At 39.7% G+C, this 15000-nt stretch overlaps 1 protein-coding gene across 5 annotated transcripts in view; it reads left to right on the top strand.

Annotated features, from left to right (window-relative positions):
- The window catches only part of MTO1 (mitochondrial tRNA translation optimization 1), a 399278-nt gene that overhangs the window by 15520 nt on the left and 368758 nt on the right, over nt 1-15000 (top strand). For all 5 annotated transcript variants that reach the window (XM_044069382.1, XM_044069381.1, XM_044069378.1 and 2 more), the window contains exons 2-3: nt 11119-11338; nt 11977-12176. In XM_044069382.1, the coding sequence (XP_043925317.1) occupies nt 11119-11338; nt 11977-12176 (420 nt within the window). The remainder of the gene's footprint in view (nt 1-11118; nt 11339-11976; nt 12177-15000) is intronic.

The raw sequence follows: 15000 nt of genomic DNA, 5'->3' as shown, positions 1-15000 counted from the left end.
TTCTTTCTCTCTTGCACTTCAAATAGCCTAATTACTTTGCACTTCAGGTTTCTGTAGCAATTATTGTAGCACACCTAAGTGCCATCAGCACTAGTTGTTCTTCACGGAAATAGTTCCAGTATTTAGTAGTTATGACCACTCCTCCTGCATGTTTAAAGGGCAATTCCCTGTGCTTTCTCTTATTAACCTGGTGCACTTTGGCATTCTGAGGCAGTGCAGCAACTGCCTCATGTACACAAACAACCCTCTCCTCTTACTCCCAACACTCAAGACTTGTGAGAGATGCATTTATATCACCAAATTGGAAGCTATGCACTCTCCAGCCAAGACCGGACCAGCTGGTGAAGAGGAGAAGGGCAACACCTGCACCATACCACTTGGAACACACAGCCCTCCAGAACACCCACTATCACAGCTCTCACAAAAAAACTCAAACCACACACCCACCTTCGCGGAGGGCCTCAATAGAAATTTACACAAACAGCAGAGACCTCCAAGACAGAAGCCCACTCGACCATCACAGCACAGCACAAGTCACAGGACACATAGCTCACCTCCACAGTGTGCCCCTTAACCTAAGCCCCTAAGGCTAAACACTTTATCCAATTCACTAATCATAGGTGACAATAGTGAGGTACACAGATGTCCCACTCACTAGGTTGAATAAGGAGAATTTAACAGTCAGCTGTCTTTCAGGTGCCAGAATCTGACACACAACACAAGCACTCGCGTCACTCCACAACAAGTATGACTCTGTCATTGTTCATGTGGGTGTGAATGACCTGAGACGCACCTCCCTGGACTACATGAAGAGAGACTTGGTGGAGCTGTCTGATTATGTGGCCCAGGCAGGTATAACACTAGCCCTGAGCAGTATCCTACCGTCACCCAGAATGATACCGCAGTACTAACAAAAAATGATTGACTTCAACAATTGGTTAAGTTTCTGGTGCCATTCTAAGTGGATCCAGTATCTGTCTGCTTGGAATGACATGACCGACAGACTTTGATGCTTTAGAAACTGGTAGACAAAGGAAACTAAAAACACAAATCCAGGTGAAAGCAAAGTGAGTAGCACACCAGTAAGTCCAAAAGTTTTAATGAAGTAAAGCGCTTTTCATTTGCTCTATTGGCAAACTTCCTCAGACAGTCATTTGGTACTCAATACAGGTATTAAATACCTTAAGTTACAAGTCAATTGAACAATTAAACAATTAACGTTCACAGCTAACAACTTTTTAATACCATCCTGTAAAATGGTTTTCCTCTGATTGTTGTTGTTCCATTTTTGGGTCTTGCCCCCATTTGATTTACCTCGTGAAAATTTTGGTTTCCTGAGTTGTATTGTTTATTTAATTTGGACAACCTTTCGCTCCTCCTAACCTCTGTATAGCCTTGACCATCAGTTTGGTTAGGATCACCAACTGTATGACCTGTTGTGTTAGGGTACTGATTTTGATTAGGGGTGAATGGAAGACCATTATTGGAAGGAAATGCACTTAACTCAGAGGGAGCTTGCCAAACTTGTGCGGTGGAGGGTGGTGGGTACGCTCTACCACTCTGATAAGCTTTACAGTCACGGTCTAACTTCTTGGCTTTATTACTTTTAAGTTTCACCAAGTACTGGTCTATACTGGTGAAAATACGACCATATTCGTACTTGTACCTGGAAAATCATTATCCAGCTTAATCTTTGTGTCTAACTCTGCCACTTGACTGTTAAGCTCTTCCACCCAAACTGTTTTTATATACTTCTTTTTTTTTTTCTTTACTTCTAAACACAGACGGAGTATAATTCCAGTAGCTCACATAATGTGTAGGAGTACAGTTTGTCTTCATTTACTTTTTCTACAACAGTTGAAGTTTTTTGTATGTGGTTTTTGTAGTTAACATTTTGATTATGTTTTAAAGAAAAAGTCCTTCAGCATGGTTTTAATGCTGGGTTTCTTTTAATACACCTTTGAATGCTTTTATACACACATATTTTAGAGGATGGTATTAAAAAGTTGTTAGCTGTGAACGTTAATTGTTTAATTTTATTTATTTATTTATTTTATTTTATTTTACATTTGTTGACCGGGCTAGTCTGGCTGGATACATGTCCATTTTCAGCAGAGGCCCGAGGAGAAAAGCTCCACTATATACTAGAAGGTAACATAAAAAATAGTACACCGGGATACAAAATTATAAACATGATAAGAAAATTAGTCTAATGAAGTAAAGCAATGATACTAAAGCAAATGACAACAGCTATAATTAGCAAACTTAAATGAAACTATAATTAGCAAACTTAATAAAGCTATAGTTATAACATAGAGATGACTTATAATTGCAAATTCTTCGCTGTAGTAGGAATAATACAGCCATAAAAGAAAGAAAGTGGTAAATTACATAAGAGTGTTTAGGTATTTGCAGTAATAACAATTGTTATAATGGTTTTGTGCCAGGGCAATATATTAAGAGGCAGATTAGCATAGCTGGGAGCAGCCTGTAAATATGAGGGGATAACAGGTTGCAGAGGTAAAGTAGTATCCAAGTGGATAGTAGATAGTTGCAGAAGAGTGGAAGCATTAGTGATAGGGACGAGCATAGAAGTAAATAGAGAGAAATGAGAAGTGGGTTGGATGTTCAGGTCAGTCAGGGTTTGAGCAGGGGCAAAGCCAGTGAGACATAAAATAGTTCCTCAGTTGTTTCCTGAAAAGTTGGGAAGAGCCTAGAGAGGTCAGTTCTATGGGAAGTTTATTCCAGTATGAGCCAATGGCGTTTGTAAACAAGGAGTCACCAGCTTTGTTGTGTGATTTGAGAGTGGCAACAAGTAGTTTGTTGGCTGAGCGAAGGAAGTGAGATTCCTGTAAGGGACAATAAGGTTATTTAGTGTGGGTGTATTAGAAGGGTAGTTGAGGATTTTATAGGTGATGACTAATTGATGTAGGAGAATAAGATTTTGGAGTTCGAGCCACTCAAGTTTTTGAGGTTAACACAATGATGGGTGTGAAATGGGAGCCTGTGGCAAACCTGGCAATGCTATGATAGGCTGTGGCAAGTTTCTGAAGGTTAGATTTTGAAAGGTTTATAAAGGAAGGGGAGGCATATAATAGTGTGGAGATGAGATGAGTTTGGGCTAGAGACACCCTTGTAGATGCTGTTAGAAAGGGCTTAAGTCTATAAAGAGCACCAATCTTTTTATTAACAGCTTTGATGGTAAGGTCAATGTGGTAATCAAAGTTTAGTTGATTATCTATTGTGACGCCTAGTAGTTTAGTGGTACAGTCAGGTGTAATGATGGTGCCATTGTCAGACATAATTGAAAAGGAGAGAGGGGGGGATTTAAGGGTAGGAGAGAAAAGTAATAGTTTTGTTTTTTTAGGATTGAGGAGGAGACAGATATCTTGGAACCATTTTTCTACTGCTGTAAAGACTTGTTGGGTAGAAGAGTGAAGTTCGGCTGGGGAAGCAGCTGAACAGATAAGAGGTGAATCGTCTGCGTATTGAATACATGTGGAGGTGGGAAGAGAGGTAGACAGGTTATTAATAAATATGGAGAAGAGAAGGGGTCCTAAGATGGATCCTTGAGGGACACCGATAGTGACTGGAAGTAGAGAGGAAAGATGGCTGTCCCAGAGGACTGCTTGTTGTCTATCTTTCAAGTAGGAGTCAAACCAGTGCAATGCCAAAGGTTCGAGAGAGAGACATTTCAAAGTGTCTAGCAGGAGGTGATGGTTCACCATATCAAAGGCTTTAGAGAGGTCAAGAAATAAAGCAGAGGAGAAGAGATTGTTATTGCGATTTTTGTTGATAGTGTCTGAAAAGGAGAGAAGAGCAGTGGAGGTGCTATGGAAAGGTCTAAAACCATGTTGGGAGTCAGAAAGTAGGTTATTATGTAAAAGATGATGTAGAAATTGTTGGTGAATACAACGTTCCATAAGTTTAGATAGAGGTGATAATAAGGCTATAGGACGGAAGTTGGAAAGTTCATTAGTGTTTCCTCCTTTATGCAGAGGAATGATATGGGAGATTTTCCATAGGGAAGGAATAGTGGCTTCAGTTATTGTTCTATTAATTAAGATGGAGACTGGGTATGCTACTTCAGCTGCTGCAAGCTGCAGATATTCAGCTGGTAGTAGGTCGGCTGAAGGAGTGCAAGGTTTTAGTTTTGAGAGTAATTTGTGTATATAGGTTGTGGAGACTGTATTAAATGTTAGAGTGGGGGTGTTGTTTTGAGGAGAGGTCATTTTGAGGGAAGTGTGGGGAATCATGGACTTTGCTAGAGAGGTGACCGTTTCAGAGAAGAAGGTGTTGAATGTACAGGCTATTAAGTTGGGTGGAGTTTGCACTAAGCTAGCTGGAGTAGGTGTTTTGGTATTGCCTGGATGGAGGAGTTTATTGATTCCTGACCAGAATTTTTTGGGATTATGATTTTGATTTTGTTGGTGTTGAAGATAATAATTTTTTTTGTCAAGATAGGTAAGTTTTTTTGTAGTGTTTCTAAGGTATTTGAAGTTTTGGTGGTCAGTTGGGTTTTTAGTAGTTCTCCATTTTGTCCATTGTTTATTTCTTAAATGCATCATTTGCTTGGTATCTTTAGAGAGCCATGGGGCAGCTTTGGATCCTGTTCTAATAATGCGAGACTTGTAACTTAAGGTATTTAATACCTGTATTGAGTACCAAATGACTGTCTGAGGAAGTTTGTCAATAGAGCAAACGAAAAGCGCTTTACTTCATTAAGACTCTGATGCTTTGCCAGAGGTGGCCTGCATCTGTTACCCCTGGGTTTCCAGGTACTGGCTAAGGCTCTTGCCACCCCATATAGTGCCTTTTTTAGGCAGTGTTCCATAGACAAATTACCACCATAACAGCTATAAATAAATGCAATCCGAGGGTCCTGCTGCTCAACACTAAAAGTCTAAATCTCAAGATGCACTTGCTCGAAGCACTCCTCAAAATGGAGAACGTCGACATTTGTGCTGTAACAGAGACTTGGTTTAAAGCTTCAGAAAGTACCCATGCACTACCAGGCTATAACTTATTCCACACCTTTTGGACCTGAAACATTTTACCGAAGCTCCAAAGGCAGTGGTGTCTCCATATTCATAAAGGATATGCACACCTCCAGACTAGTAGCCCAGCATAACGTATCTGAAATACCCATTGTTAGTTGTACCTGCAATAAGATGGCGATTCAGGTCATAGTCTGCTATAGGTCCCCAGCCATGTCTCTAGACTCTCACTCCATGTTCCTAAGCACCCTGGAATCTATCAAGGTCCAACTTAACACTCTGTTACTAGGAGACTACCCCTCCATCACCTGAGAAAACTACTCAAGCACCAATACACTGGCCCAGTACTTCCTGGAATTCATTAATTCCAATGCCCAGGACTAACTCATTCTGACCCCCACTAGAGGGAGCAACATCCTTGACCTGGTTATTACTAACATGGGCGACTATTGCCCTACACCAATAGTCAGTCCCTCCCTGGTCAGATCCAACCATAAATTAATCACCATGAAAATCCACATCTCACCCACAACCCCCGCAAAGGTAACCACCTTGAAATACTTCTCCAAAGCTGACTTTGGACTCCTAAAAACAGAGGTGGCTAACTTCATGGCACCCATGCCAATGGAAAATAGCTGCATGACTACCAAATCATACACCAGTGCACTGTACGAACATGTACACAAATGCATGGAACTAGACATACCCAACAGAACCAAGACACTCTCCTACAAAAAAAAGAAGCCAATCTGGTGGTCCCCTGCCATTAATAAACTCTACAACAGAAGGAAAACTCTGTGGCAGAAAAAGGAAGTCCCAAGACTGGAAAAACTCTCTTACTAGCCTCAACAAAAAGTTGAGATCCCTATCAAATCCTCTAAACCCAGCTATGAAGGCAGAATTGCGACAGACACTAAAAACAATCACACAGCCTTCTATTACTATATCATCTCATTTGTATCTAAATTGTATAATGCATCTTGGGGCGTTTCTCCCCGGGCCTCCACTGAAAATGGGTCAGTTCAGCCCAGTGGAATTTCCCGATAATCAAATTGCAAATAAATAAATAAAAATAAATATCAAAAACCTCCATGGCAATACCCAGATTTGCTCTGAGATACTGCACAATGGTACCTGCTATACCCAGCCAACAGATATTGCAACATACTGTCCGACAGATTTAGTGCCAACTTTACCCCTCTGCCCCCCCCCAAAGGACCAGTCACAATGTCGAAAGAATGTCAGGCAACCAGCATTACTGCAGCACAGGTTAAAGCTGCATTGTCCAAGGCCAAGAATGCAGCTTCCATGGGACCTGATAATATCCTTGGCTGTGTTCTACATGAACTGCAAAGCGAACTGGCACCACAGTCATCCCCACCCCATAAAGGGGGAGCGACTACAGACAAGTCTGATATGTAAAGCTATGGAGTGCATCATCATGGACCTGATTAACAAAGATATAGGACATCTCCAAACTCTAGACCCCACACAGTTTGGCTTTGTGAAAGGAAGATCATGCCTACTCAACCTGGCTGACTTCTTTGAGTGAGTCACCAGGGCTGTGGATGAAGGTAAGGCAGTGCATACAGCCTACCTCGATCTAGCCAAGGCCTTTGATAACCATTCCTCACTCGGGAATTATTGATAAACTCACCAAACTAGGCATCAACCCCTACATCGCTAGGTGGGTTGCAAATTGGCTCACAGAACACACAGTGTAAAAGTAGCGGACTCCAAGTCAGACTACAGACCAGTCACAAGTGGAGTCCCATAGGGATCGGTCCTGGGTCCTCTCCTGTTCGGCATCTACTTCTCAGAAGTCTAGACCAATGCAAATGGACTCTGGCTGACCAAGTTCGCAGATGACTGCAAGCTGGCAACCATTATTACCTCCCCAAGTGATGCAGACATCCTACAGAAAGGCCTCACTGAGACCAATGACTGGTGTTGAAACCATGCCCTTAAGCTTAAAGCCAAAAAATGCGTCGTCATCCCCTTTGGTAAAAACTGAGTTCCCACTAATTACCACATCGATGGGAGCCCACTGAACACTGAAGGCGTTATAAGAGATCTGGGGACGCAGGTTGACAGCAGCTTCTCCTTTGACCACCACATTACCACTGTTGTCAGAAAGTCCTACTATGTGGCACATCTCGTGTTTCTTTCTTATTTATTTATTGATATTTGTAAACCGAGTTAGTCCAACTGAGCCAAGGTCCCATTTGTAGTGGGGACCCAAGGAGAAAAGCTCCAGAAATAATACAAGTAATTATGATATTTACAAAATATTAAAGTAAAGTCACAGAAATCTAGTACAAGTCAAAAAATTTGTGCACAGCAGTGCAATATATAGGTAAAATAACAGTTAACAAATACAATTTCCAAAACTTGAGAACAGTATATCGCGTAGGCCAAATAATTAAAAGGTTTAGAGAATATTACACTGAGCACAGTATGAATACAGTTTGCTAGAGAAAGTAGAAGGAGGAAAAAGTTGATAAGATGAGAAGAGAGGAGACTAGTTCAAGTGGGGGTTTGACAAGGGCATGCCCAGGTCATCAGGAGAAAAAGTTTAAGTTCTTTCTTAAACGAGTATTTATGTTGAATGCTTCTTATGCTGAGAGGGAGTGAGTTCCAAACATGGGCTACAGAGTATTTGTAAAAGGTCTTGCCAATGCTTTTGTTGGGTTTGTATAACTGAAGGAGGTGTTTATTGGCAGTACGGAGGTGACTAGTGGGGTTATAGAAGGAGTCTAAATTGGAGATGGAGGGACAGGATAGTATAGTCATCTCGTTTGGGAAAAACAAAACACCCATGAATTACCACATAGGTGGCAGCCCCCTTAATACAGAAGAGGTAATAAAAGATCTGGGGACCCAGGTATATAGTAATCTCTCCTTTGACAATCATATTGCCACAGTAGTTAGGAAATCCTTCTATGTAGCCCATCTAATTACTAAAGGGTTCACATCTAAGAGGTTATAGTGCCCCTCTACTTGTCACTCATTAGACCCATCATAGAGTACAATGCCCCATTTGCGATGTACCTCACAAGACACTTCCAACAGCTACAAAGACCACAAAAGTACCTCACCAAGAGGATTACTGGCCTGAAACATATGTCCTATGCAGCCTGACTGGAAAAACTCCAGCTGTACTCAGTGGCATATTGCTTACTCAGAGGTGATCTCTTCTTGACTTACAAAGCCATGTCCAACTCAAAATTGATGGACATGCTCCACCTAAAGAAATCCAAGTCACTGCGAGCCACTCGCTGTAGTGAGCTAAACCTCGCCACAACAATAAATAGAACATCCTGGAGGGATAGATTCCTATCACAGAGACTCCCCATGCTTTGGAATAAAATTCCTAACTACATTAGGCAGAGCCCCTTACTAACACTCTTCAAGAGAAACCTTGATGAGTGGATGGGTAACAGAAAATACACCCCTGGGATCACTTCATTGGCTCTTCTTGACAGATGCTCAGTTAATTAATCAATGGGGCGGCAAAAGCTGACACACTCTGGCTAGGCTTATAAATGCCCTCGAGCAGATAGCCTAGTACCTACCTATGAACCGACTTTATATTTTGAGTAATTTAGTAGAAGGGAAACTCTCCATTTACCAATGAAATGCATTGACTGCTTCTATCCTAGTGCTTAGATAATAGCAATAAATAAATGACCCGTTATGGTCCCTTATCTCATCAGTTTTACCGTATAACTGTAATGTAAAACACAGAAGCAAATACATTAACTATATCCAATTCATTTTGTAGTCACCTTGGCTAACAATGGTCATAACTCTTGTATATAAATAAATTGCACTGTCTTCTGTTTACTGATGCTAAATTAATGTACCTTAGTAGTTGGCTAAGTCATGAATCTGTGTATGGATAGATTCTTCCACACTTTCTTCCTCCAGTTCATCCCACAGTGTCCATTATTTAACTAGCATTTTATTTACCCCCTTACACTGTCACCACTGAGCACATTTTTGTTAGATAATTTTAATATTTCTAAACACACTTTTTGCCTCTACAAGTACTGCGGTGGTGGTGCTGTGGTAGCGTTGTCACCTCACAGACGTTGCCCGTTCGATTCTTAGAGCGTCTTCTGTGTGGCGACATGCATGAACGGGCGTTCCTTCGTTGAAGGTTGTGCGTTAGGCCTGGCAAGCCAGCACGTAAAACTCTACTGCCAATCATTAGCGGACCGGAGTTCCGCTGTGGTGACCCCTAACCGGGAAAAGCCTAAAGACCCAAACAAAACTTTTTGCCTCTACACATTTTAGAGACATTTGCTTATCTGGCACATATGCCTCAGTTTTATTATTAAAGGCTAGCCAGTGACGTTTCCCATGCTTACAACATATTTTATAGTACATTGTCTTATGACTATTTTTTATCATTTATTTTTACAACACATTCTACCTTTGTTCTCTGTTTTTATGTTATTATTTGAGTTAGATTTTGCATACATTATTTTCCTTAGTCAGTGCTTTTAACTGCTTATTAATAATTTCAGTTGATCTGCACACATCCATGCTATTTAATAAGGTTGGATCTGTTTCTGTTAAGTCTACCCCTTGCTTCATCGTGTGTTATACCACATACTCTTAGTGCTAAGTCATGCAACTTGCCAAATTCAGACTTTGGCCCTTTTCTTCACGTTAGTAACATATGCATCAACGTCTCTGTAGGACCTTGTGCTGTTGTAGTGAATAAATGTCTTATTAGTGGTAAAGTCTATTAGGGCTGAAACTATTGACTGAAATTATCAGTGTGCTATTTTGGATTTCTACTTATCATGGAAAGTAAAAGATAAATACATTTGCAGCGTCTTCCCTAGAAACGTAAAAGAGTGCAGCACACTGAATGTCTTCAGAGTTTTCAACTGAATCCAGTTACGAGGAGGAAGAAATAGTTTCTGGATCTACAGCTTCCAATTTTAAGCTAGGTTTCCATCTGGAAGCTTGTATTCCAGTCATTAGAGCTAAGCTAGTTTCCAGTGAGAATTATTTTTTTGAATTCCTGAGAGACTCTTGACAGCAAATAAGTTCTTCTGCTGTAGATGTATTTCTTCAGTTATGGCAGGCATTTAGTTGCTTTGATACCGTGTCATGTTAGAAGGCTTAAGAAGTAACATACAGACAGTAGATGTGGTCTAAACTCTGTACAATATGTAATAGAAATTTAATTCTCTGGAATGTCTGTATGCTACATGACATGCTAATCATTTTATATTCTCATTAACATTAGTTGTGTCCTGTATCTAAAGTGTTTTCTGTGAGAGCAAGAATAGATATGCCTTCAAATACACACCCACTGGAACTGGTGACAGGCCCATTTATATGATTCAGCTTGGGGTTACCCTTATGTAATTGCCACCATTGAGAATTAATTTTTCATGTTAGGCCATCTGGGGAAGAAGCATTGAGTACTGAAGTGTTGGCACTCTTTTTGGAAGGACAGGGCTGCATCTGGCAAGCTAACATTTAGTTTTCCCCTGCTGCCAGGTATGCTGCGACTTGTAAGAGGTTGAGGCAGAGTGACACTGGTTCACTTTTTAGTTCCATTACATTGCTGACTGTGCTGTAGTGGAAAAAGTAAAATATCAGTGGTAGTCTCTTCGGGTGTACTCTTCATTATTGAAATCAGAATTGTAATGTATCTTACAGTAACTTTCAGATCTAATAGTCACAAAGGGAGATCTCTAAGTCTCTGCCTACTTTGACAGATCACCTCCAAGGAAATAGAGGTATGAGGAGGATGCCAGGATGTTAGAGAAAATATTGCAGGCATCTGCCTTCAACATCTGTAGTAAACTGGAGAACAGATTAGTGTGGAAAACAGATTAGCGTTTTGCTCTGTTATTTTCACAGTGCTCAGATACTGGAAACTAATGCTAACCCCATGTAATGTCTGTAGTTTTGGGACTGATTAATTGGTTCTTATTGTTGATGTTTAATGTAATGTGACAGTTGAGGGTAAAAGCTACTCTGAGAATGAAGACTTTTTAACAGTCTAATTAGATGTTGACCTATATATATATATATATATATATATATATATATATATATATATATATATATATTTTATTTTTTTGCTTTTCAGATGTTTTCGCCATCTTTATCTGCTGCAGGCCTCTTTAGATGTTTCTCCAAGAAAATTCCTTCCAGGCTATCGGTCTCTTGTAGTGCAGGACCGGATGCTACAGTTGCACACTATGATGTCATTATTGTGGGAGGTGGACATGCTGGAACAGAGGCAGCAACTGCTGCAGGTCGGATCGGAGCCAAGACCCTTCTCCTTACTCACAAGATAGAAACTATAGGTAGTAAACAATACAGATCACTTTGAGATGTTTAAATAACTGGTTGCTGAAAAGAATCATTTGCTGAAACAAAATTGACTAACTTGCGTTTTTGTTATGAACTAGTCCATCATTTTGACTGTTGAGAGGGTTATTCCTTCCTCATCTATTACTTGAACCCCTAAGCTAAGTTACTTTTTTACTAGTACATTAGAACTGAAAATGATGTTTTATAACTGCCACTAGCTTAATAGCATGCAAGGGGACTTCAGTTTACTAACTTGTAAATAAACGGCAGTTTACTATTGTAGTATTTTGCAGAGTGGCTTCTCTTGGTTACATAGCATGTAAAAATGGCACTTAAGCCAGTTTCGTAGCATGTAACATGATTACTGCAGATTGACTGCTATAGATAGTGATTACTGTTACAAGAATAATATCCATACAATGCTATCTTCTTATTCTAAGGATTTAACTGATGCTTTAGCATGGTAGTTTGCATTAGTAGTACTGTACCTTCACCTTTCTTCTTCAATTTTTAAGCATTTAGTGACTATTGGCTGCTTTATTGAACAGTCTGGTAAGTTCAGCAGGCTAGCAGAGGTTTCTGAGGCTGAGAGAAGAGGCTTTGTAATCAGAAAGTACTGTTTACAATGCAGGTCAGATGTCATGCAATCCATCTTTTGGTGGGATTGGAAAGGGCCACTTGATGCGAGAGGTAGATGCTTTGGATGGAGTATGTGCCCGAGTCTGTGATAAATCTGGAGTTCATTACAAGGTTCTGAATCGAAGGAAAGGGCCAGCAGTTTGGGGTTTGCGTGCTCAGATTGACAGGAAGCTCTACAAAAAGTACATGCAGGTAAGAGAGGAGTTTGGATTAACATCCTGAAAATAATTTGTTTCACTGTAAAGATACAGAATATAGTTGTTTGCTGGAATCGGTGACGAACCTAGTAGGGGGTCACTGTACAAATATGAATTTCTTCTTTGATGAAACGTTTAGCCATACTATAGATTACTTGCCAACCATCCCTCCTGTTTAGTCTCATAATAATCACTTCACACTTAATCTTATTTTTCTGCTCCTTAAACCTTCAGTTATTCTCTTCCCATTCTTTATTTGTCCTTCTTACTTTTTATCTTAACTGCCTTACTCTGTACTCAAAATGTATCACTTTTTTGTCCCTGAATCCTTCAATCTGTTTATTCCTGGAGTCATTCCTGCATGCTTCATATATTAATTAGCTACTTGTCCTGTTTATAGAACCTTAAATAACTTGTGTACATTTCTGTTCTCTGAAGTGACTTGTTTCTGCTGTGCTTCCTGTGGCTTTCCTTTCTTCCTGGCATGCTGAACTGTTGCTTAAGTTCTGAAATGCTGCTGTAAATGTGGAAACTGTATGCCGTAATATGTACTTTGAGGTTTTGTCTTGAGTTGTTTTTTTATTGTACTTACAGGAAAGTTCTGTATTGTTTTCATATTGCCAGTTTAAGTCACGTGGCCTAGAGCATTTATAAATGAAATCTGGTTTAAAGTTCCTTTTTTAAAACTTTTAAATAAGTAAATCCATCCAGTGTTGGTTCTTAAATATATGCACGATAACTGAGAATATTTAGGGTGCAGATGTTGAAAACTCCTGATGAATAGTAGTGGCATGCAGAATACTTGTAGCACTGAATGACTGACTGGCAAAGAAACTGTGTAAGTATACCATTTTGGGGAGGGGAGACTTTTAACTAGCCAGATCTTGACTGACGGTTGCAGTGTCATGAAGAACAAAGAATAGTAATATCTGTGGGTCCCTGCATAATGGGTCTTTTGACACTGTGTACAGGATTCCATATGTAGGCAGTGGGAGACGCATGTCTTGGATTCAGTTTAACTTGTTTGCACATGATTCAAGGTAAGTAAGAAGGATCCTGGGTTGATAATGACAGCACATATCTTTTTGGTTCAGAATAGGTCTGGCAAGCAATAATGCCTGAAAGGGTGTGCATTACAGGGAAACTGTGAAGTGCTCAATTACATTGTGAGACTGTCTTGTGTTTGCACCTTTATGCTCTGATTCTGTTGCTTGAAGCTACACTTGGTAAGCAGAAGCCAAATGGTGGTTGGAAGAAAATGTTTGTCACTGCACATAAATTTTATACTGTAAATAAGCAAATTTGTTTTTCTGTGGCCTTTTGCTGAACATTGAATCTCTGTTTTAGAGCACAGCATGACCAGTTGATGTATTTTTGTTTCTAAGCCCATTTTGTAAGTATTCAGTAATGTTGGTGCATGCAGACAAGTTGGTGAAGTCGAGCATAGGGTTGAGGCTAACTTAAAATATTGTTGGAAAAAGGGTTACTGGAAAATCCTGCAGAAACATGGATTTGATATTCTAGCCTGGAAAGAAAGGGAGGATGTGGGTGTTCTGATGGTACACCACAAATATCATTTTACTTGTGAGTAGGGCAACTGGTTGAAGCAAAACTAATTGCACTATGCTTTGACCTAACTTGTATATCTAAAAAGTACTTTTCCCATGAAAAAGAACTGTACTTCAAGCCCTCCCTACTGCTTACTCTGAAATTGTCATGTCTTGGAGAAAATAATAATTTTTTATTTTATTCATTCAGCAGCATTAAAGTGCAAAGCCAAAGTCATTGTATCACTCACTGTTCTGTGTTTATATGTCATTCGTTTTTTTCTGTAGTATTTTTCTGCTACTTTCTTAATATTTATTCAGGATTCCAAACTGATTATTCTTCCTGGAAGTGTATTCCAGGTAAATACACCACTTACTTTTAAACTTGGTTTCTTCATTCTTTCTTATTTTTATAAAACAACTTTATTCATTGCATTGTTAAATTGTGATGCGAAAATAAATACACTAATAACTTGAAAAAAACTTTCTACTATTGTAGACCTGCATTGTATGTATAGTTTCCATCATAGTCTTATTTTATTCTTGTGCTTTAGAACATATTTATACACTGTTCTGTTCCCACCAGCATACTGATTTTAATAATCTGTGTGTGTGTGTGTGTATGTGTGTGTGTGTGTGTGTGTGTGTGTGTGTGTGTGTGTGTGTGTGTGTGTGTGCGCACACGCGTGTGAGTATATGTGTACATGCATATATAAATGGGTGAATATATCTATGTATCATATACATAGATGTATCCGTCTCTTTCTGTTTGTCTCTCTCTCTCTCTCTCTATGTATGTATGTATGTATGTATATGTGGTACCTGTCAAAACATCTAAAACCCATAACATGTAAAATCAGAACATCTAAAACCCATAGCATCGAATTTCATAACATCTAAAATGTGCATCACAACATCGAACACTACAAATCACATGAAAATAACATCCCCTCCTCATATAACGACACCAAACTAACAAACATACTTTTTACTACGTTTCTGCAGGGGGGCAAGCCCTCTTGTACCCCTCCATGTGGGGGGCTCTGCCCACCCGCAGCCCCCCGTAAACTAAATATACCAACTCTGAGATCGCACTACAGTGGGGAAAAGTTAATTTCCTAACCCTACTGTATCACGATCACCATAAAGAATGCACACATAATGTTTATATCACTTACCTGTATGGCCTAAAAAACACATACAGAGTGGCAAAATAAACACTATATAAATAGTATAAATTCCCACACTATATACAGTTGATATAAACAGTTT

This window comes from Protopterus annectens, chromosome 4.part0 (assembly GCF_019279795.1).
Source record: "Protopterus annectens isolate FY-2018-M chromosome 4.part0, PAN1.0, whole genome shotgun sequence".
Classification (NCBI taxonomy): Eukaryota; Metazoa; Chordata; order Ceratodontiformes; family Protopteridae; genus Protopterus; species Protopterus annectens.
Note: the sequence above shows the minus strand (reverse complement) of the source record. Positions and strands in the feature narration are given on the sequence as shown.